Source organism: Monoraphidium neglectum (assembly GCF_000611645.1).
Source record: "Monoraphidium neglectum strain SAG 48.87 unplaced genomic scaffold scaffold00622, whole genome shotgun sequence".
Taxonomy (NCBI): domain Eukaryota; kingdom Viridiplantae; phylum Chlorophyta; class Chlorophyceae; order Sphaeropleales; family Selenastraceae; genus Monoraphidium; species Monoraphidium neglectum.
This window is the reverse complement of record NW_014013006.1, coordinates 1-22039: the sequence shown is the minus strand read 5'-3', so window position 1 is coordinate 22039 and position 22039 is coordinate 1. Positions and strand designations below refer to the sequence as shown.

The 22039-nt window shown below is 63.4% G+C and overlaps 6 protein-coding genes across 6 annotated transcripts; 2 read left to right on the top strand and 4 right to left on the bottom strand.

The window, feature by feature from the left end:
• Nucleotides 1-271: 271 nt before the first annotated feature.
• Nucleotides 272-678, bottom strand: MNEG_4474 (50S ribosomal protein L33; the record flags this gene model as incomplete). The annotated part of the gene is made up of 2 exons (XM_014047055.1): nt 272-387; nt 618-678. The coding sequence occupies 2 exons, from the start codon at nt 676-678 to the stop codon at nt 272-274; spliced, it is 177 nt and encodes a 58-aa protein (XP_013902509.1).
• Nucleotides 679-1285: 607 nt separating this feature from the next.
• On the top strand, nt 1286-2917 carry MNEG_4473 (WD repeat-containing protein 61; the record flags this gene model as incomplete). The annotated part of the gene is made up of 4 exons (XM_014047054.1): nt 1286-1735; nt 1923-2103; nt 2359-2445; nt 2691-2917. The coding sequence occupies 4 exons, from the start codon at nt 1286-1288 to the stop codon at nt 2915-2917; spliced, it is 945 nt and encodes a 314-aa protein (XP_013902508.1).
• Nucleotides 2918-4207: 1290 nt separating this feature from the next.
• On the bottom strand, nt 4208-12120 carry MNEG_4472 (putative pyridoxamine 5'-phosphate oxidase; the record flags this gene model as incomplete). The annotated part of the gene is made up of 15 exons (XM_014047053.1): nt 4208-4609; nt 4940-5727; nt 5968-6025; nt 6213-6380; nt 7894-8252; nt 8496-8656; nt 8924-9069; nt 9357-9515; nt 9751-9890; nt 10068-10125; nt 10392-10604; nt 10861-11024; nt 11279-11411; nt 11735-11793; nt 12015-12120. 15 exons carry the CDS (start codon nt 12118-12120, stop codon nt 4208-4210), a joined length of 3114 nt encoding a protein of 1037 aa, XP_013902507.1.
• A 1171-nt stretch (nt 12121-13291) lies between these two features.
• MNEG_4471 (putative pyridoxamine 5'-phosphate oxidase) lies at nt 13292-17563 on the bottom strand (the record flags this gene model as incomplete). The annotated part of the gene is made up of 11 exons (XM_014047052.1): nt 13292-13713; nt 14000-14160; nt 14417-14562; nt 14864-15022; nt 15269-15408; nt 15579-15729; nt 15899-16111; nt 16348-16511; nt 16740-16872; nt 17189-17247; nt 17458-17563. The coding sequence occupies 11 exons, from the start codon at nt 17561-17563 to the stop codon at nt 13292-13294; spliced, it is 1854 nt and encodes a 617-aa protein (XP_013902506.1).
• A 501-nt stretch (nt 17564-18064) lies between these two features.
• MNEG_4470 (hypothetical protein) lies at nt 18065-20115 on the top strand (the record flags this gene model as incomplete). Its single annotated transcript, XM_014047051.1, has 7 exons — nt 18065-18094; nt 18278-18358; nt 18594-18750; nt 19025-19160; nt 19459-19564; nt 19804-19893; nt 20080-20115. 7 exons carry the CDS (start codon nt 18065-18067, stop codon nt 20113-20115), a joined length of 636 nt encoding a protein of 211 aa, XP_013902505.1.
• An 831-nt stretch (nt 20116-20946) lies between these two features.
• Nucleotides 20947-21615, bottom strand: MNEG_4469 (CobW domain protein; the record flags this gene model as incomplete). The annotated part of the gene is made up of 2 exons (XM_014047050.1): nt 20947-21246; nt 21541-21615. The coding sequence occupies 2 exons, from the start codon at nt 21613-21615 to the stop codon at nt 20947-20949; spliced, it is 375 nt and encodes a 124-aa protein (XP_013902504.1).
• Between the last annotated feature and the right edge of the window lie 424 nt (nt 21616-22039).

The following is a 22039-nucleotide window of genomic DNA, read 5'->3' as shown; positions in this document are numbered from 1 at the left end:
TCCAGCGGGCTGAGGGTGGTGTTTGGCTCGGACGCCCGCAGCCACGCTGCCACATGACCGCCGCTCCTGCTGCCGCTGCGTCTAGCGCTGCCGAAGCACAAGGGCACCAACGCCGACCGCGTCGCGCGGCACAAGCGCTGCCGATGCGCACCACCTGTGCGCTACGCCTAATCTACGGTCAAGGAACTCAACCAAAGACCAAGCCCGCTCAACTCCAGCGGTCGCTCGATTGCATCGGCGGTCGCGCCACTTGTGCGTCACCGCGATGACGTCACTTCAGCTTTGACTCTGAGAAGAGCACGTGCTGATTGACCACTGGGTCGTACTTTACACGCTGCAGCTTGTAGGGCACGTTGCGGGGGTTCTTCTTGGTCACGTAAAAGAAGCCTGGGGGCCCGAGTGGAAGGGGGAGTTGGTCCGGGTGTGCAGTGGCGTTTGGGGGTGGGGGTAAGGGCGGCGGTGGTTGGCGGCGCAAGGCGCAGGCTGGCGGAATTGTGGCAAGAGTGATGCCCAGCAGCTCTGTCAGGGTTTCTGAGCAGGGGCTGGAAGCAGGGGTTGAAGGGGCCGCCGGCAGGGCGCGCGCACTTGCGATGTGCCCAGCCCACAGGGGTGCTCACCCGTGCCGGCCTGGCTGACGAGCTTGATCAGGATCTGGCCCAGCTTTTTCTTTGGGGCCATGGCGGTACTGCTGATGCCGCCGCTGGCACTGTGCCACCCCCGCCGCTGTTGCCAACACTCGCGCCGCAGCTGCGCAAGCTCTTCGTCAGCCTGGGTGACTGCCGGCGCGCTCAGACGTTGAGCGCTGCCACCTCCCACCACCGCAGCCAAAACTCAGCAGAGAGGCTTGGGTGGTCAATTTTCTCTGCGCAAATTCACAGGAGAGTGTCCCTCCCGCTGAGCAACACTGCCAGCCGCAATGCCGCACTTGCACCGCAGCAAGCGGCGCACGCGCTGCTCGTCCCCCACGCAAGGGGCCTAGGACGTCCGTGCAGCAGATGTAGATGATAAACGAGAGATGTGAACGAGTGGACGCGACCACTGGGCTCCGTTGGCTCGGCTACACGGTACTGTAGATGACTGAGCAACACCAGAGCTGATCTGCGGGAAGTGCTGTACGGTAAGATTGAATTGCTCTTGCCACTGAGCAGCGTGCTATTGAACGGGCATGGGTGTAATATTTTCAGGTACCGTACTGCGCCTGGAAGCCCGACAAAACACTACCGTAGTGATCTCGCCAGGCTCTTGCACACCGCCCGTTCCTGCGCAACGGCGATCATCAGCGGCCATGCGAGCTTCTACCCTTCATAAGCTCCCGGGAGCTCACGCGGAGGGGATCTGGTGCGCAGCATGGATCCCCGGCACATCACAGCTACTCACGGGCTCGGTGGACGAGCAAGTGAAGCTCTGGGATGTCACCGGCAACGACCCACCTTCGACCCCAGCTCACACCTTTGCGGGGTATAGCCTAGGGGCCGTGTCGCTTTCGGTCGACGCCACCGGCCAGTTCGCCGCCTGCAATGCGCTCGACTCGATCGTGCGCGTGTGGGACCCAGCCGCCGCGGAGTCCAAATTCAACATAGAGGCCCTCCCCACGGAGAGCTGGGGCGTTGCGTTCGGCCCCGTGTCCGCGGATGCGGTGCGCATCGCAGTAGCAGGGGGCAGCAAGGAAGTGGTGACCGTGTACCGGGCTGGCGCGGAGGACCCCGCTCCGGAAGCGACCCTGTCCCTACCAGCGGTAAGGGTGTCGCCCGTTTCAAGCTGATGGGCTGGCTGCGTCTTGTTCAGCCATGAAAGCCAACGGCTGCGATGCAGGCGGTGTCTTGGCAGCCGCAACACCTGGTGTCTGGTGACACCTCCGTCACCCATTGGTGGTCACTACCATTCCTTATCATGTCCAACGGCTGCAAACCCTTCGTTTTCAGGTTGATGGCGGCACAAAGCGGGAGCGATTTGTGCTGGCGGTGGCCTTCAGCCCCGACTTCAGGCTGGTCGCCGCCTCAGCAATGGACGGCACCGTGGCGATATGGGACGCAGCTTCTGGGCAGCTGCTGCACAGCCTTAAGGGCCACCACCGGCCCGTGCGGACGCTGGCGTTCACGCCAGGTGGGTGCTGTCCTGTCAGCATGGGCCGGACGAGAGGGTGCGCTCCTGACTGCAGCCAACGCCAGTCCGGTCACCGGGGATGTCGGCTGCTCAACTGATGAAGGCTGGGTTCTGTCTTGCAGGTGTTGCAGCAGGCAGAATTCTTAAAACAGGCATTTCTTGGACGCACGATGTTGCGCCAGGCATGGCACGCGCAGCCAAGCATTCCGAGCATGTCTGTTGCTCCTGCACGGCCCCTGCCCTCGGCAAACGCAGACGGCAAGCTGCTGCTTACGGGGAGTGACGACAGCCATGCCAATCTGTACGACACTCACAGCGGCGGCCTGGTGGACTCGTTCTCAGGTGGGTGGGCGGTTGGGCGGGCTGTGGGCACATGCGGGTGGGACAGGGGGAGGCAGAAGCATCGATGACCAGAGGGAGGGCCTTGTGAGTTGCGCCTGCTTGGACTGCCATTGAAACATGTGTGTGTGAGAGGTTGCATGGCTGCAGGTTTCAAGGTGCCATGACTTTGACCTGGTAAGTTTGACACTTGCTGTGGTCAACAAACATGCCCCCACCTCCAAATTGGGCTCCCTCCCTCCCCACAGGCCACGAGTCGTGGGTGCTGTCGGTCGCGGTGCACCCTGGCGGCGCCACCTTTGCCACCAGCTCCAGTGACGCCAAGGTGCGGCTGTGGGACCTGTCGACCCGGGCGTGCGTTCAGACGCTGGGGGAGCACACGGACCAGGTCTGGGCGCTGGCGTTCAGCGGCGACGGCACGCGGCTGGCCAGCGCGGGGGACGACAAGCTGCTGACCATCTACAGCATCGCATGAGCGTTGACGTGACGTCATGGTGATGTCGCCGTCGTGCAGGGGCTGATCCCGAACGCGCATGTACGGGGGCGGTTTCGTGGGTTTTTTTGTTGGTGCAGTCGCGTCGGTGCGCCTGTGCCTCGCAAGCTGCCGGGACGTGTGAACGCTTTGTGCCCTGAAAACAACCTGCTGCGATGGCCTGTCAAGAGCGCGCCAAATCTTGTGACTTGCCCCTCTCCGCACGGCGCCGCTGCCGGTTTACAAGGCACGAGGTGCCCGCATGCCTCCTCGCCGCCCACGAGCACACCCTCCATTGCTTTGCCGGCAGCCTCATTGCAGCATGCATTGGCTTTATCTGCCGCCAGTTTCGTGGCTCGTGTACATGCGTTCATCTGCTGGATTGCAGTTCTGCAGCCAGCTTCCAGGGCGTCGCCGGGCGGCAAACCCCCAACCCACTTCCCTCTTTCCATACTTGATAGTAATTTATTTGCTGGTTGCCAACCAGGAGCCGTCCCGTCGAGCAAAGAGCTTGCGAGCTTACAAATAAAACCCAAAATCAAACCCCGTGCAGACGGGTGCAGCCTGCGCAGCGGTGCAAGGGTGTGCCACGCTCAGCACGGCAGAGCTCGTTTCGGCAGCAGGCAAATCGTTGGTGAGGTGAGCGTCGTGTGAGTCAGCACCTGCGTGTGCAAATGGTGCCGGGGTTCTGTGTGCTTGTCAAGCAAAGGCTCGGAACAGCAAAAGCAAAGGGCAAGCGCGCTGCACGCGAGAATGAGCGCCGATGATGGCGGGTCTCGCGCGGATGCGCGCCAGACGCGAGGAAGGGGGGCGGGGGGCAGTAACGTGTGGGCTGCCAATCGTTCGCCGCAATGGGTGGTGTGGTGTGCGTTGTGTGCACGCGAAGCAATGCCTCCAGGCGGTCAAACGGTTGAAAAACACGAGCTCTGGTGAGCAGCTCGAAATGCAGGATGCAGGAAGGAACTCTATGGTAAAGGTGGTTTTTGGGTCAGGCGCTGCATTTCTTCTTGCGGTGGCCGCACTCCCCTGGCACCTGCAATGGCAGACCAAGCCTGTGATGCTCGGCCCGTTCGTCGCGCTCACAGGGCAATGGGCGTTTGAAGCACGCGCGCACATCAGTGATGTGGTGAACGGCACACAAGGCGATCAATACGTGGGCCCTAGACGGTTGTCGAAGACGGCCAAAACTCAAACCAACGCAGCAGGGCATCGCCCCCAAGAGCCGAGGCCTGCGCCGCCTTGTCGGCGGCCCGGCGGCGCTGCTCGCGGCAGGCTCGCGCCATGCCGCTCCGCTCAGCACGTGTCTGGCAGGCCTGCGAACAGGGCCTCCAGCTGCCGCAGCGTCAGGATCTGCAGCCGCGCGTCGATGTCGCTGGATCCGTAGCTCACCAGAAGCCGCGGCTCAGACCCCGCCGCCGCGCCCGCCCCGGTCCCTCCCCTGCCTCCGCCGTGACCGCCGCCTCGCCCCGCCGACGCCGAGGAGTTGGCGCGCTGGTTCTGCTGCTGCGTCCCCTGCAGGTGCAGGCCAGACACGAAGGCGGTGTGGCTCGTGTCCTTCCAGATGCGCTGCCGCCGCAGCGCCTCGCCATTGGCCGCGGGGCGCGCCCTGCGGAAGACGAGCGGTATCTCGGCAGACAGGGCGCAGGGCGCGAAGGGCGGCTCGTCCCTCATCTTGTAGAAGTAGTGGAAATAGTACTGCGGTGTGGTCATGGGAGACAGGAGGGTTGGCGGGAGGGGGTTAAGGGTCAGGGTTTGGGGAAGGGTCAGGGCGAGGGTTTAGGTGGAGGGGTGCAGATGCAGGGGTTTTCGGTGGGTTGGGCGATGAAGGAGTGGGACGGGGCTTTGGCACGGCGCATGGCTTGAAGGCGAACAATTCTGCGGCCCCATCAAGCAGGGGTCGTCGCCAGCCCCCGTTCGTTGCAGCGGTTGCACAACGCGCCGCCAGAGCCAGGCCCAGCACAGCCCCGCGGTCGAGCCAGCCACTCGAGCAACCCTACTGCCCAGGCGTTCCCCAGCACCGCGCACCTTTGTGTCTTTGCCGCGCGTCTTGCTCCAGGTGGCGTTCTTTGTGAAGTAGTGCAGCACACCAAGGTGGTAGCCGCGACGCCGCCCGCCTCCTGCGCCGCTGTCAACGCCATCGCCACTGCCGCTGCTACCCCCACCGAGGCCCGCGCCCTCCAGCATGGCCCCCGTGACGTGCACCGCCGGCGGCCCCCCGTGCACGTCGCGCCCCTCCAGCAGCGCCCCCAGCCGCGGCGGCCAGCTGCTCGCCAGCTGCCGCGGCGTCGAGCCGTCGCGAGCGATCTGGAACACCAGGTGCTGCGGGTGGATGGAGTGGACCATGTAGAGCCGGTCGTCCGCGACGAGCGGCATCCAGTTCTTCTCCTTTATAATCTGCCGCTTCGCCCGCTGCTCGTCGTAAAAGCCGGGCACCGTCACCCGCAGCGCCACCGGCTCCCGCAGCGCCCACTCGCCGGCGCCGGCGCTGGGCCGCACCGCGGCGATGAACTGCTGCAGCCAGGGCTCGTCGTCCGGGCAGGCCTCGGGGGCGGGCGGGGTGCCGTAGGCGAGCACGGCGTCGGGGCGGGCGATGGCGCGGGGCTTTCGGTTGAAGACCGCGTACACGCCGCGCCCCGGCCACACAAAGAGCTTCGGGTCCTCTATCCCGCGCGTGTCCACGAGGCCCCGCCACATGCACTCCTGGAAGCGGCCGCCGAAGGGGTCGTAGCGGCGGCAGGCGGGCTGGGGGAAGTTGATGTCGGTGTCGCGGCAGATGTAGGCGCTGTTGATCCACCACCAGCGGCCCGCAACGCCTGGAGAGGGGAGGGGGACGAATGGGGGGGGAGGGCTAAGCGCTTGAGAGGCATGCCGACTACTTGACCGTTGTTGTGATGGGGGGTCAGGCAAGCAGAGGTCCCAGGGCAGGCAAGGGTGGTGCTCCCGTCCACGCAGAGCGCTGCTGCAGTGGTGCAGCGAGTCTTTGGTGCTGGAGGCACGACGGGGAGGAGAGTTGCAGGGCGTAGGGGAGCGGCAGCGGGCGCGCGAATGTGCACCTTTCATGTAGGCGGTGCGCGCAGTTGTCAGGTAGCCGCCCTCAGGGAGTGCTATGACCTGCGGCAGCACGTGTGTTGGGGCCGTGGACTGCGTCGCCGACTGCTTTGAGTGCACATTGTTGCTGTCTCGAGTTTGTGACCGCGTTCCAGAGACGGATGCATGCCGCTGCTTGCGGGCACAAGGATGGAGGCCAGCTGCGGCCGCCAGGACGCAGCAAAGCAATTGCGGCTTCACGCGCGCGCACCGATGGGTTGAACGCAAACGGCACGCCCAAACGAAGCCGCATGTCCAGGCCGGCCTCAGTCAAGCGGGGCAGCAAGGCGGCTAGCACCGCCGACAGCAGCAGCACCGCCAGCCGCGGGCGTTTGCGCGCAGCTGTCATTGCATGGTCGTGTACCGCTGAAGGGGCTGCCTGTGGCGAGGAAAGTTGGGTCATGGTGAAGCGCGCGCTGTGAGCAAAAGCATCAGCCACTGCAGCGGCTTGAAGTGGCGCGCCATAGGCTGACTCTCCTGCCCGGCGAACAGCAACCCCAGCAATTACAACGAATATAAAATACTCAAAATCTTGTATGTAACGACGCCCGAGCTCTTGCGACGATTTTGGCGCCAGTCCGCGCACCTGCTCGCCTTTGGCCCTGTGCAACTTTGCATGATTGCACGTCTTCTCATCCATGTCAGGCCGGCGAGCCGGCTAGACAAGGGCACCAGCTGCTCACGAGCGGCTGGTTCTCGCAGGGTCAGGTGCAGCGACGGTATCGCAGACTACAGTATGGTATTATACCATGCTGCACGCTTAGTGTGTGCATACACTACCGTAAAGACTGCAACGTGGGACGGCACCACATGGAGTGACGGACACACTCGCATTGCATGACGCAGAGCGGCCGCTCGCACTGTGCTGCATGCGACCGGTGAGGAAACGTCCCTGCTGCTCCCGGGGCGGCCGACGGCAAAAAAGCAGCATGCCCCTTTGTGATGCTGGATCACACACTTCAATTTCAAGGCAGGCATGTGTATGCACAAATTCCCATCCTGCTTGCATGTTAGCATGCTATTGCACGGACGCCAGCACTGCTGTCGTTTGCCAACGCAAGTACTGCAAACCCATGATTACGTGCCCGTGAAAACGCCAGTACGTTTCTCTTGTCCAACACGTTTACTAAGGGAGGCCAAGGGCGACCCCAGTCCAGCATGCTGCTTGCCGCAATGCCTGGATTTGCAATGAGCAGGGTCCGGACTGAACTCCTTTTCACCACAGAAATGAATGTGTGGTTTGCTGAACCCGCTTGCATTCAACAGGATCGTGTGATATGCTCGTCAAGCGGCCTCCAACATGCCATTATGACTACACGGAGCCTCCAAATTCTGCTGAAGTTTGCCCAAGCTGGTCTCACAAGGAGATTGCAAGATGAACTTCATGACTTACAAAGCAGTGATTTGCTCAATTGCAAGCACTAATACTGTGGTGATCGGTGGAAATCTTCAAACAGCAGGCAGGCTCACGAAATTTACGGTGTTGTACAGCAACAAGAAATGCTGGCACAGTCCACGGCCACCACGGCAAAGTGGGGTCAGAGGCTTCAAGACACTTCGTGTGCACGCAGCGGTTGCGCTGTTGTACACATTCACATTTGTTGCAAAACATAGTAAAAGAAACATATAACTGCACCTTTCCACGTCAATCGTGGACGCACTCCACGGCGTCATGCGCAAAGAGGTCGGCACAACAGCTTCAGAACGGCTTGCGGTAGGCAGGAAGCAAGCTTCAAGCACACACCCACTCCCATCAGCGGTAAGGAAGCATACCGGCCTGTGCAGCAGCACCTGTATGGTAACACAACCGTATTGTACTGTGTAAAAGCTGGTGCGGTGCGACCCAGCGACGTCAGAAGCTGAAGCTCTCGGTGCGAATGTGGGCAGCCCACCAGGACCCCCTCCATCGCCGCCATGAACGCCTCCGGCCCGCACATGTACACCTCCCAACCCGCCAGGCCGCCGCCGCCTGCCACCTCCCGCACCAATGCCTCATCAATCCTCCCGCGCCGCCCGCGCCAGGCCCTGTTTGCGCTGCCAGTGACCGTGGCCACGACGGCGGCGCGGGGCGGCTCCTTGGCACCGCCCCCAGCGTCGGCGCCGGCGTCGGCAGCGCCGGCCTGCGCCTGGGCCAGCTTGGTGAGCTCCTGCAGGAAGGCGGCCTCGTGGGGGCTGCGCACGGAGTAGAGCAGCGTGGCGGCGCGGCCCTCGGACAGCAGCTGCTTGAACATGACGCGCAGGGGGGTGATGCCTGGGGTCCGCCAGCAGGTTTGGGGGAGGCGCCGAGTGAGGGGGCACGAGGGGTCAGGAGCGGCGCCAGGCAGCACCATGAATCAGAGAAAGTTGGGGGGCCGCAGAGGTTAGCTTGTGTGCATTAGGGGAAGCGGGGGACGCTCCACTGTGGGAGGCAACGCGCAACATGCTGTACTTGCTGGCGGCACAGCACATGAAGCCCATGGCCGCCCTTCAGGAATACCAGCAGAAAGCCGCTCACCGATGCCACCTGCCACGAGCAGGGCAGGCCGGGTGCTGTTGGTCACGGTCGTGAAGCTGCCGCCCACCCCTCGGAACGCCACCGCGTCACCGGGAGTCGCGGAATCAAACAGCAGGCTTGACACGAGGCCGGCGCGCTTAACGGTGATGGAGAAGCGCCCGCTGCGAAAGTGGTGGGACAAAGGCGACCCAGGCAGGGGCAGGGATGCACCGGTGACGTCGATGGCTGATTTGCACGTCCGCCACAGTCGCCACAACCCGCCACGGTTGCCAGTGTATCGTGTGTATGTCTGCCATTCCATGCAGACTCTACACGAGCACAAAGAGGTGCGCGCCCGGACACAGCCCACACCCCTGGGTGCGTGAGCAGCACCCCTGCCAGCCAGGAAGAGCCGACGGGAGCGCCGCCTTTGCGCCGCCTTTGCCCACCTTGCCGCCGTCTCCTCCGGGTGGCTGCTGATGGTCCAGATGCGGTTGATGACGGACCGCGTCCCCCCTCCCTGGTCAACCGTGAAGTCAAACGATGCAAACTGGCCGGGGCTGTACCGCATGGACGGGGGGGCCTCAAACTCGTACTGCCGGGTTTGGGATGTGAGAGGTTTGAAAACACAACAGCAATAAACGTGATCAACAATGGAGAATCGTAAGAAGGATCACAGAGGCGGTGCAACGTGCTTCAGGTGCGGCGGCAGTGTACATTGTGGCCGCAGCACGAGGTTGCCGCACAACCACGAAGTTCTGCGGCATCTGGCCTGTTCTTTGCAGCGGTGTGGATGCAACGAGTTCACGCAATACACCCCAACAGGCAAGAAGGCTTGCAGTGCAATCGACACTACAGCAGGCTGGCCCGAGAGCGCCTCACCGTCTTGATGCCCTCCGCCTCCAGGGCCACACGCACCAGCCGCACAGGCTTGGGCGCGGGCCCGGCGCCGGCCAGCAGGCGCGGGTTGTAGGGGCTGGGCTCGATAACGGGCGCCGGCCGGATCGGCAGCGCAGCAGGCGTGTGAAGCCACTCGCGCACCTGTGGCAAGGCGTGCGCGGGCCGGCATCAGCGGCGTGGGCTGTGGCCTTTTTGCCTCGAGCAGGGATGGGGGATGCGGCCTGTTCAGGCTGCCTGTCCTCCTCGGCACCTCAACGAATGGGACGCACGAGCGCGTGCCCGCCCAGCAGCTGTGAATTGCCCCTCTGTTGGTGCACCCGGCTGTCTCGGCCCAAGTGCATGTTTGTCTTCTACAGTACCGTAAACACCCGCTCACCTGAAAGTTCAGGGTGCGCTGCGCCCCCGGCAGTGACGTGTCGTCGTAGTCAACAACCGCCTCCCCCGCGACCTGCAGGGTGTCACCCGTCAGCCAGTCGATGAAAAGCAGACCGCTTGCCGGGTTGGCGGTGATGTTGCCTGCGTTGTGCGGGAGGAACGGGGGGGATGTCTCACCCTTTGCTGTGGTCACCAGCCTTGAGGACACCCACACAGCAGTGTGCAGCAAGCCGACTTGAAGGAAACAGCAAGAGCGTATGGAACAACTGGATACAATGTCAGCAACAGCTGACTTCCACCAAGAACCCCGAGACCCACCCAGACTGTTGAAGAAGTTGTTGCCAACGTAGTCAGGCCACGTCAGCGAGGAGCAGGCCTGCCTCGTCAATTTCCACAAAGCCGGCGGGACCACCGCGGTGGGACACATCGCAGCCGGTGGCCGCCGTGCGGGCAGGGCCCGCGGTGCCGTCCCCCTGCTCGCGGGCGGTGCGGGTGTTGGGCGCAATCATGCGTTGGCCAACTTGCCGCAGCCAGAAACTCCACCAGCCGCATGTATGGGTGGTTCAGAAAGCAGGAATATAGGAAAGGCCGCCTGGAGGTCAGTTCAAGCATGTGCAGGCCCCTCACCCTGGGGGCCCTCACCTCCTCGCGCCCTGGCGGCAGGCACGTTGCCAGCAGGAAGGTGTCGGCGCCCGCTATGAGCGCCCGCTGCCGCCGGCCCAGGGCGCCGGCGCCACGCTGCTGCTGCTGCTGCTGCTGCTGCTGCGAGGGGCTGGCCGTGGCCGTCAGCTGCGCGCCGGCGGAGGCAGCGTGGTGGGCTGCCAGGCGGTCCTCGTCCAGAGTGATGTCACGCGTCTGATGGCGGCAGCACATCGAGGGGGGATGACGAAGTGGGGGTCGATGGAAGCACGATGGAGAGAGCGCCAGCAGCAGCAGCAGCAGCAGCAGCAGCAGCAGCAGCAGCAGCAAGCACATCCGGAGGCGAGGCGAGAACGCCTTTTGTTGCACAAGCGGTGCAGCACCTGTCCAGGTGCGCTTGGCTGCTATGGCGCTGCGTGTTGCAGGATGAAGGAAATGGGCCCTTACTGGGGAACCCAGTCCCACCCCCCACCTGGATGTACTTTGGGCAGTTGCCAAACGACTGGTCGGCCTGCAGCAGCAGCCCGCCCTCAGGGGTGGCGGCCACCACTGTGCCGTTGACGCGGTTGCGGCGGCGGGTGTGGAGCTGCAGGCCCAGTGCGCCCACCTTGGACCCCACGGCCAGGTTGACTGGGTCTGCAGTGCATTGTTTTGCGTAGCAGCACGAGAACATTGATTGGGTGCTGGGAGGGTGCCTTGTGACCTATGCGTGGCGGGCACAGAAGCAGCTTAGCCGAGCGGGCCAACCGCAGCGGAATGAAGCCAGCCCTGATTTTGGATGTTGAGCGCCGCCTAACAACCCAGTCCCCTGCCGTCGACACGTCGCCACCTTCTCTTGTCTTCTGGCCTCAATACGTACAATGGGTGCCGCTTGTGCTTCCCCCACAGACCTGCGGCGTTGCGGCTGCCAGGCGCAATGACAAGGTGGTGGGGGTCTGGCGAAGAGACAAATCCCGGGCGGCCAAAAAGCGCTGAGGCCCAGGGGCGCCCCTCCGCGTCCACGCTGCCCACAAAGAATAACATCTGGGATTGGTGGACGGCGGGCGGCTGCAAGGTGAATGGGTCAGTCTCTCGGCTGCTGCCCCTGTGGTGACTCCTTGTGGAGACTGTGCATGGTGGCGTCTGCCTGGCGTGCACCCATGCGCTCGTTTGATGAATGTTGAAACGATGTTTGCCAGTGGCAGGATTCAGGTGCAAGCCAGCGCAGCACCGTCATCCCTTTGCAGCACACTTGCGACCCCACCAACTGCCGCCTTGGGCTGACAGGACGGCCGACAGGGCAAGAAGCAACTGGAGGCGCACACAGCGGCGATGCCGTGCGGTCCATCAACTTTTCCGGGGCTCACCAGCTCTGCGTAAAACTCGCGGTGCTGGTCTGGCATGAACGGACGGATGAAGCGGCGACCTGCACAGTGCGCCCGGGCCCAAAGCAGGTCATGGCTTTTGGCAAGCTGGCATTGTGTCATGTGCATAGGCACATCCGCCAACGGTCATGCAAGGTGAATGCGGCGTATCCGTTCGTCTCATTATGAATGGCTTGCGCATGGGCAGGACCACTGGGACTGGAACTGCAAAACTTGAATTCCTGCGAACAGCGAGCGTAGCGGCGCAGGCCTGGCCGCTCACCGACATCCTCGGTCCTGTCGCGCACGCCGGCCCTGCGCTGCACGTGCTGCTCCCCACAGTGGAAGGGGCTGAGAGTGTCAGCGTTGGCAGCTGGCACCTCCGGCATGGCTAGGGTACGACCTGGCCTCGGTTGCCCAGTTCCGGGCGCGCGGGTGTGCAAGCGGCCAGGGGAGCGGCCAGGGGACTGGGACGAGATGGGCGCTGCTTGACGAGACGCGCCGTAAACGCGGTGAATAAGCAGCCGCAACCTGTCTGATGCAAAGTGCACGAACCCCTTGCCGAACGACCGGTGGAGCGTGCAGCGACGGGTAGAAAATGCGTGTACAGGCATCAGGGTGGCTGCCCTTTTTTCAAACAAAGCCTTGTATAAAATTCAGGCACTACAAAAGGTATCGGTCTGAGAAACGATATGCGTCACGGGCGACGCACCGTTGGGGCTTACGAAACTCCATGACCACGAGGATCATCATGTCCAGGCACAGCTGTGGTTTGCCGAAGCACGCGCGCATCACAAACTCAGAATGATGACGTGCCACTGAAGACGCCAGCACGATACGCTTGTTCAAGATGATGACTAAGACGACCCCCCCGTACAGTGGGCGAGCATGCTACGTGCGAAATTGCATCAATTAGGGTCTGGCTTGCATTACTCTTTCGATACAGAGGCATACTTGTGTGATTTGCTGAGCGCGCTTGCACTCAACAAGATCACGCATGGCAAGGCTCGTCAGGCAGCGCATCTCACACGCCAATTTGCTAGCAATTTGACAGGACATAGAGAGCCTCCAGATTGTGCTGAAGTTTGCCCCAGCTGGTCTCACAAGGAAAGATGGTAGTATGGCTTACTCAGCAGTGCTATGCTCAAGCACTGAATTTGGTGGTGGTTGGTGAAACAATCGACACAGCAGGCAAGCTCAAGGAGGTGGTTGTACAACAGCAGCAAATGCTGGCACACTCCACGGCCATCACAGCAAAGCGGAGTCAGAGGCTTCGCGATACTCTGTGTGCACGCAGCGGTTGCGCTGTTCCACAAGTCCACATGCATTGCTGCCATAAAGTTGCAGCTTTCCACGTCCATCGTGGACGCACTCCACGCCATGATGCTCAACGAAGTCGGCACAACAGTTGTGGTACGGCTTGTGGTAGGCAGGAAGTAAGCTCCAAGTGCACACCCACTATCAAATGTATGGAAGCATGCCAGCCTGTGCAGCAGCACCGACATGGTGACACAATGGTATCGTACAGTGAAGATTTTGGGGCAGCGTGAACCAGCGGCATCAGAAGCTGAAGCTTTCAGTGTGGATGTGGGCAGCCTCGGCACCGCAGCCCACCAGGACCCCCTCCACCGCCGCCATGAACGCCTCCGGCCCGCACATGTACACCTCCCACCCCGCCAGGCCGCCGCCGCCTGCCACCTCCTGCACCAACGCCTCATCGATCCTCCCGCGCCGGCCGCCCCAGGCCCCGTTTGCGCTGCCCGTGACAGTGGCTACGACAGCAGCGCTGGGCGGCTTTCTCTTATCCTCGGCACCGCCCCCGGCGTCGGCGCCGGCGTCAGCAGCGCCGGCCTGCGTCTGGGCTAGCTCAGTGAGCTCCTGCAGGAAGGCCGCCTCCTGGGGGCTGCGCACGGAGTAGAGCAGCGTGGCGGCGCGGCCCTCGGACAGCAGCTGCTTGAACATGACGCGCAGGGGGGTGATGCCTGGGGTTCGCCAGGTTGGGGGGAGGGGCGCCGAGTGAGGGACCATGAGGGGTCAAGAGCGGCGCAAAGCATCACGATAAGCCACAACAGATGGGGGGCAGGAGAGATTGGCAAACCGATGGGGCATGGGATGAATTGGCGTGTGATCATAAGAAGACCGGGAGGACGCTCAACTGCCGAACGAAACGTGCAACATGCTGCACCCCGGAACATGCTGTACTGGCCGGCAGCACTACATGGGAAGCTCATGGCCGTCCTTGAGGAATACCAGCGGACCGCCGCTCACCGATGCCGCCTGCCACGAGCAGGGCAGGCCGGGTGCTGTTGGTCACGGGCGTGAAGCTGCCGCCCACCCCTCGGAACGCCACCGCGTCACCGGGCGTCGCGGAATCAAACAGCAGGCTTGACACGAGGCCGGCGCGCTTAACGGTGATGGAGAAGCGCCCGCTGCGAAAGTGGTGGGACAAAGGCGACCCAGGCAGGGGCAGGGATGCACCGGTGACATCGATGGCTGATTTGCACGTCCGCCACAGTCGCCACAACCCGCCACGGTTGCCAGTGTACCATGTGAATGCCTGCCATTCCATGCAGACTCTACACGAGCACAAAGAGGTGCGCGCCCGGACACAGCCCACACCCCTGAGTACGTGAGCAGTACTACCGCCAGACACGAAGAGCCGCTGGGTGCGCCGCCCTCACCCACCTTGCCGCCGTCTCCTCGGGGTGGCTGCTGATGGTCCAGGTGCGGTTGATGACGGACCGCGTCCCCCCTCCCTGGTCAACCGTGAAGTCAAACGATGCGAACTGGCCGGGGCTGTACCGCATGGAGGGCGGAGCCTCAAACTCGTACTGTGAGGTTTGGGGAGCATGCGGTGTGGGAACCCATCAGTACTAAAAACGTGAGCTATAACATAGAACGAATGAGAAATAATTCACACAGGCGGGTGCAAGGTATTTGTGATGCGGCCATAGGGCACATTGTGACCGCAGCACGGGGTTGCCGCAAACCTCAAGCAATTCTGCAGCAGCTGCCATGTGACCAGCAGACGGTGTGGACGCAACAAGATCACGCAACACACCGCCACCCCAACAGGCAAGAAGGCTTGCAGTGCGATCAACAATGCAGTAGGCCGGCCCCAGAGCGCCTCACCGTCTTGATGCCCTCCGCCTCCAGGGCCACTCGCACCAGCCGCACCGGCTCAGGCGCGGGGCCCGCGCCGGCCAGCAGGCGTGGGTTGTACGGGCTGCGCTCGATCACAGGCGCCGGCCGGATTGGCAGCGCGGCGGGGATGTGAACCCACTCGCGCACCTGTGCCAAGGCGTGCGTGGGCCTGCATCAGTTGCGGCCGGCATCAGCTGCGTGCGCTGAGCTTCTGTTGCCTTGCGTGGCGACGACGTGCCACCCGCACTGACTGCCTGTGCTCAACGACACCTCGAAGCAGGGCGCAAACACACGCCCACCCTGCTGCCATTGCTTGCCCGTCTGTCGATGCACCCCGTCGCCTTGACCAAGCACCAAGAGTTTGTGTGTTTTCAGCCGTGAGCACCTACTCACCTGGAAGTTCACGGTGCGCTGCGCTCCCGGCAGTGACGTGGCCTCGTAGTCAACAACCGCCTCCCCCGCAACCTGCAGGGTGTCACCCGTCAGCCAGTCGATGAACAGCAGACCGCTTGCCGGGTTGGCGGCGATGTTGCCTGCGTTGTGCGGCAGGGAAAGGGGGGCACTTGAAGTTCGTGACCTTCGTTGCAGTCACTGGCCTTGAGGACACCCACGCAGCAGACCTGGAGGAAACAGCAGGAGGGTGTGGAGCAACTGGATACAATGTCAGGAATCAGCTGACTCCACCAAGAACCCCGAGACCCACCCAGACTGTTGAAGAAGTTGTTGCCAACGTAGTCCGGCCACGTCAGGAGCAGGCCCGCCTCGTCGATTTCCACAAAGCCGGAGGGACCTCCGCGGTGGGACACATCGCAGCCGGTGGCCGCCGTGTGGGCAGGGCCCGCGGTGCCGTCCCCCTGCTCGCGGGTGGTGCGGGTATCGGGCGCAATCATGCGTTGGCCAACTTGCCGCAGCCAGAAACTCCACCAGCCGCATGTATGGGTGGTTCAGAAAGCAGGAATATAGGAAAGGCCGCCTGGAGGTCAGTTCAAGCATGTGCAGGCCCCTCACCCTGCGGGCCCTCACCTCCTCGCGCCCTGGTGGCAGGCATGTGGCCAGCAGGAAGGTGTCAGCCCCCGCTATGAGCGCCCGCTGCCGCGGGCCCAGCGCCCCGACGCCACGCTGCTGCTGCTGCTGCTGCTGCTGCTGCGAGGGGCTACCCGGGGCTGTCAGCTGCGCATCAGTGGAGGCAGCATGGTGCGCGGCGAGGCGGTCCTCGTCCAGAGTGATGTCACGCGTCTGATGACGGCAGCAGATTGAGGGGGGATGACAAAGCGGGTGTCAACGCAAGCAAGATGGAGCAAATGTCAGCAGCAGCAGCAGCAGCATCATCAGCAAGCACATCCGGAGGCAAGAATGCCTTTTGTTGCACAAGCGGTGCAGCACCTGTCCAGGTGCGCTTGGCTGCTATGGCGCTGCGTGTTGCAGGATGAAGGAAATGGGCCCTTACTGGGGAACCCAGTCCCACCGCCCACCTGGATGTACTTTGGGCAGTTGCCAAACGACTGGTCGACCTGCAGCAGCAGCCCGCCCTCAGGGGTGGCGGCCACCACTGTGCCGTTGACGCGGTTGCGGCGGCGGGTGTGCAGCTGCAGGCCCAGCGCGCCCACCTTGGAGCCCACCGCCAGGTTGGCCGGGTCTGCAGTGCATCGGATGGACAAAGGCACAAGTCTATGGACGGGGTGCTCAAAGTGCGCCTGTGGGCGTGTACTGTGCAGCCATCGCGGCCTGGACGGGCAGGTTGACTGACGCCAGCCGACGGCATCCCTGACGCCATTGACCTCCCACCCCAGTCCCCTGCCGTAGACACGCCAACCCCTTCCCCTGTCTTCGGACAGCATATGCATGTGGTGTCAGCACCGCTGACCTGCGGCGCCGCGGCTGCCAGGCGCGATGACGATGTGGTGCGGGTCTGGTGCGGACACAAACCCCGGGCGGCCAAAAAGCGCCGAGGCCCAGGGACGCCCCTCCGCGTCCACGCTGCCCACAAAGAATAACATCTGGGATTGGTGGGCGGCGGGCGGGTTGAATGAGTTGGTCTTGCGGCCGCGGCCCCTGTGGTGATGCCGTGTGCTCAGGCGCGTCCACACGCTGCGCACCATGCGCCCGTTGAACGGATGAGTTGAAACCATGTTTGTTGGTAGCAGGATTCAGGTGCAAACCAGCGCAGCACATGCCGCAGCAGCACATTTGTGACACCAACAACTTGGTGGCAATTGGCGCGTTGGGCCCCCGGGATGCGCCGAAGCGCAAGAAAGAACCGAGGACGCACACAGCGGCGATGCCGTGCGGTCCATCAACTGTTCCCGGGCTCACCAGCTCTGCGTAAAACTCGCGGTGCTGGTCTGGCATGTACGGACGGATGAAGCGGCGGCCTGCACAGGGGTGCACCCAGGCGGTTATGGTTTTGGCAAGCTGGCGGTGTGTCACGTGCAAAAGCATGTGCGCCAACGGCCACGCAAGGTAGATGCGGCGTATCTATTTGACTCAGTATCTGTGGCTTGCGCATGGGCAGGCAGGAGCTGCAAAACTCGAATTCCTGCAAACCGCGCATTGGTGTCGGCGGCGCAGGCCTGATCGCTCACCGACATCCTCGGCCCTGTCGCGCACGGCGGCCCTGCGCTGCACGTGCTGCTCCCCCCAGTGGAAGGGGCTGAGCGTGTCGGCATCGATGGCTGGCACCTCCGGCATGGCTGAGGTACGACCTCGCCTCGGTTGCCCAGTTCGCGGCGCGCGGGTGTGCAAGCGGCCCGGGGAGCGGCCAGGGGAGCGGGACGATGTGGGCGGTGCTGGACAAGATGCGCCGTGAATGCGCTGGCTATGCAACCGCGACCTGTTTGTTACGAAGGGCACAAACCCCTTGCCGAAAGAGCGGTGCAGCGAACAGCGACGGGTACAAAGCGCGTGTACGGGCATCAGGGTGGCTGCTCTTTTTGCAAACAAGCCTTTTATGAGTCCTCGGTGTTATACGCATATGTAGGTATGCGTCACCTGCGACGCACCCGTTGAGGCTGATGAGACGGTGACGGCCGACTACGACTCCAAGGTAATGAGGTATACTTTTATAAATTTTGACAGACATTGTTTACTACACCAACGAAACAAGCTCGATCCGATCGCGTCATTCAGCCCGCCTCTGCCGCCTTGTCCCTGCTCAACAGCTCCTTCGGAGCCTCCGTCCCGGTTTGTGCAATGGCGATCGTCGATCCGGTTACCTTCAAGGTCAGCCACGCGGCCATTCCGCTGCGCCGTGTGCATGACGAGCATTTTTGGGTGGCCCCTCGTTGCCGATGCACATCAGCACATGGCACCTTGTCCGTGCAGCGCCAGCTCGGCAGCCAACCCCACACTTGGGCTGCGACACTGAACGTACAATTCTTATGCAATCAACCTCTCTCTGCACAGTATCTGGCGCTGCCCAACGGCCTCGCCGGGCGCGGCGGGGCCGTGCGCTTCTTCCTGCTGGCCGCCCGCGTGCCTTACAAGGTGAGGGGCCACCAGGACCGCTCGCGGCGATTTAATCCAAATCCCTGGGCCCACTTAATCGCTCACGAAACTCTCCCAGCATTCCTCACGCCCTTGCCCCCCTTGCAACCAACAGCTCTACCCGCACCATTTGCACTGCCCCAACAAACTCCACCACTCACCAACCTCCCAGCCCTCGCCTCTCAACACCCGGCCCCCTCTCCCGACGCACGCCGCCCCCCCTTCCCCTGCGCAGGAGGACCTGGTGGACTTCGCCGAGTGGAGGGCCGGCGTGAAGCAGGAGGTGAAGGACAGCGGCGAGTCCCCCCTGGGGGTGCTGCCCGTCATCACCGTCGGGTCCAAGCGCCTCATCCAGCATGTGGCCACCACCCGCTACCTCGCAAAGGCCCAGGGTGCGCCGCGCCGCAGCCTGGCCACCGCGCGCGTGCCCCTGCGCCTCCGAATGCTCAGCCTGGCCCAGCCCCAGCACTGCCTTGCCTGGACGGCCCTGGGCGCCTCTCGCAGCAATCCGGCATTGCCAGTCGCGCCCGGGGCTTGCTGCCATGTCGAGCCCGGGCACCAGCACCCCGGCATCCACTGCTCGGTGTTCCTCGGCTGTTCATCGTGGATGTGTTTGCAACTGTTCTTACGGCTGCGCCCTGTGCTGTCAACGCTGTGTCCCTGCAGGGCTGTACGGCAAGGACATCGACGCTGACCTGGCAGCGGACGGCGTGGCCGACGAGTACGTGCCCTGGAGGGAGGCCTGGGTGGCATCACTGGGCGGCGACGACGCCAAGGCCACCTACGCCAGCGCACGCCCCAAGTGAGCCTCGTGCACTGGCAACGGCGCATTCTATCAGTTGTATTACACGCCTCCCAACATCACCATTCACTGCGCTAGCCGCGCTCCGCACGGGCTGACTGGTCTGACTGCCTGTCTTCACGAACTCTGCCGATGCCGGGTGGCCGTCCCAGCCTTCCAGCTTCTGCCTGCTGCTCCTGGTCAGCCTGGGGGATGTACCTGACACGCGCATCGCCTCGCCCCCTTCGTCGTCACTTGACCCCCGTTCCCCCTTGCTGACTGGAAATCTTCCGGGCACCACATCCCAAAACCTCCATAGGTACTATGCCGGCCTGGAGGCCCTGCTGGGCTATTACGGCAGCACCGGGGCCTCAGCCACCGCCGGCGGGGCCCTGACCTATGCGGACGCCCTGCTGTTCTCACAGGTGAGCCATCGGCAGGGCGCGCAGACGGCTGGCCTGAGGGGGGGAGCCCTGCGCTGGCCTGTGTGACGTGCTGCGACTTGGCTCAATAGGTGGCCTTGCTGATTGGTCGCGTGCAGGGTGCAGCACAACATGTTGTGCCTGCGACGCAATGCCCGCAGAGCCCTGACTTTTGCTGGCGCCCCGTCTCCCTGTCGCCCACTCACTGACGCTCCCTCATCGCGACCACTCGTCACCTCCAGATCTGGGACGACACCACGACCCAGGGCCTCGACCTGCTGCAGAGCCACCAGCGCCTGCTGGCCTTCTTCACCGCTTTCAAGGCCCTGCCGGTGAGGGGCGGCCCCTCAGGTCTTGGGCTGCGCCTGCGGGCCGGTTCTTTGTCAGCCCAACGACCTGTACTCTAGCTGCCCTCTGCTGCAGTGATCACGGCCTGGTCGCTATAGCGATGTGACGCTTGGCAATGCACCGCACGAGGCGCCGACTGCATGCCTCCGAACCGTTTGTCTCATGCGCAGGCAATCTCTGAGTACCTCGGCGCCAGCAAGGCCTGAGGCTCTGCCGCCCACAGCTGGGCCCCACCCGCAAGACTTTCAAAAGCGGCCCCTTGAGCGGCTGCCAAGACACGCCATCAAGGCCGACGCCCGCGTGGCAGAGCTCGCGCGGACGCCGCCCTTGCTTCCTACCGTCTTGTCGGCGGTTTCATTGCATGCGTCACTGGAACATGCTGGTGACTGCCGCCATCATTGACTTCAGGTCGGCGCCGAACTCAAGAGGTCTGCGTGTACGCACTGCTGCAAGTCCTGCTTTCGATTGCCAAAGAGGAGGCCGGGCTAACGGGGTACTCCTTGATCACCTTGTGATTTGCTGGTGCTGCTAATCTGTAATCACTGTTTGCTGCAACATCCAAATGTAATCCACAACAATCAAGGTGTGTCGAGAGCAATTGGTGTCACCCCACATCAGCGGCCAATGGGCATCATGATTACCTGGCTGGTCCTGCGGACCAGCGCCAGTCATCACGCCATCAACTGAACCCACTGCAAGTCAGGCCCCCGAGCGTTGGCTTTGATTGATACCGGAAAAAAGTGAAAGATTAAGAGTGAAGCCACGGCATGGCATTTGGCGTCCATGCCGGCGGGATGGTGCCACAACCCCACCACAGCGTCTGAGTTTTGTGGATGTCTGGCAGGCTTGCTTGTTGAGCACAAGAAGGCATGGTTCCTTCCAGGCCGATTCAGGATTCGCATTACAGCTCGGGCAGGTGCAAGCATTCAGGGTGGACGGTGGATGCTGCAATGCCCCAAAATTCCACCGCCACAGCCTGCGCAGTCCCACCCGCCTCGCGGCCTCTCAAGACAGAGCGAGAAGCGCGAATGCCGCGCCTACTTCTCCTGCCTCTTGCCTCGACCCTCCCTGCCCTCCTGCTCCTCCTCCTCCCCTTCCCCCTCCTCCTCGTCGTCATCCCCAAACAGCGGGTCCTCCAGCCGCCCCGCCGCCGCCGCCGCCACCTCCTCCTCGCTGCAAAGGCACGCGTCCAGCGCCGCCGTGATGGCCTCGCGGTCCAGGGACTGCCCTATGAACACCACCTCCTGCCGCCTGTCACCCACGGCTTCGGGCGGCGAGGTCGGGTCAAAGTCCGCGCGGATGCGCTCCCGCGCGGTCGCGTCCTCCGGCCACGATTCCTGGGGCGATGTGTGGGTGGGTGGGTGGCGCATTTTGAGTGGGGGGAACGCAGGGGGTTGCCCGCGCTCGGGGCCGCCTCGAGAGTGCAATGCCCTCTGCCCGAGGTAGAGCGGATGCGAAGGGAATATGGAGTGTGAGAGCCGCGGGCTGCCTGCTGGCCGAGGCGCAAAGCAGCCACCAGGCCAGCTGCAGGCTACCCCTCGAAGCACCGCCTCAGCGCTTTATCAACCAATGGACAACGCTCTGCTCGGCCCAGGCCGCTCGCGCCCGCCCCTCAACCCTCCCCCTCTCACCTCTGGCAGGGCCGCGAACCAGGGGCCAAGGCGGCCCACGCTCAGCAGCACGCCGGCGTGGCTCCACTCCAGCATCGAGTCGTGCTGGGGGCGCAGGGGTGGAAGAGGGCGCGCGAGCGGTGCGTGAGGGATCGTTGCAGCGCTTCAGCTGACACGTTACGGTGGCAAACGCAAGGGACGCCGCAGGCATGGACACAAAGACCGCAGAAAGCAGCCTGGGCACGGCTCCTCCGGGCGCGAGGCGCGCGTGGAATGCTATGGTGCACGGCTGGCAGCGCCGCTTGCTGGTTTGTCCTCCCCGCAGCCCAGCCACCTCCGCGTGCCCCAGCGGCCCACCTGTGTCGCGACCCAGAAGAAGCCCTTGCTCCGCACGAGGCCCCCCAGGTCCCGCCTGATGGCAGCCACGCACGACTTGCGCTTCTCCTCGTACCCCTCCAGCCCCTCCCTGCCGTCCCCCTCCCCCTCCCCCTCCTCGCTCTGCTCCGACCCGCTCTCGCCG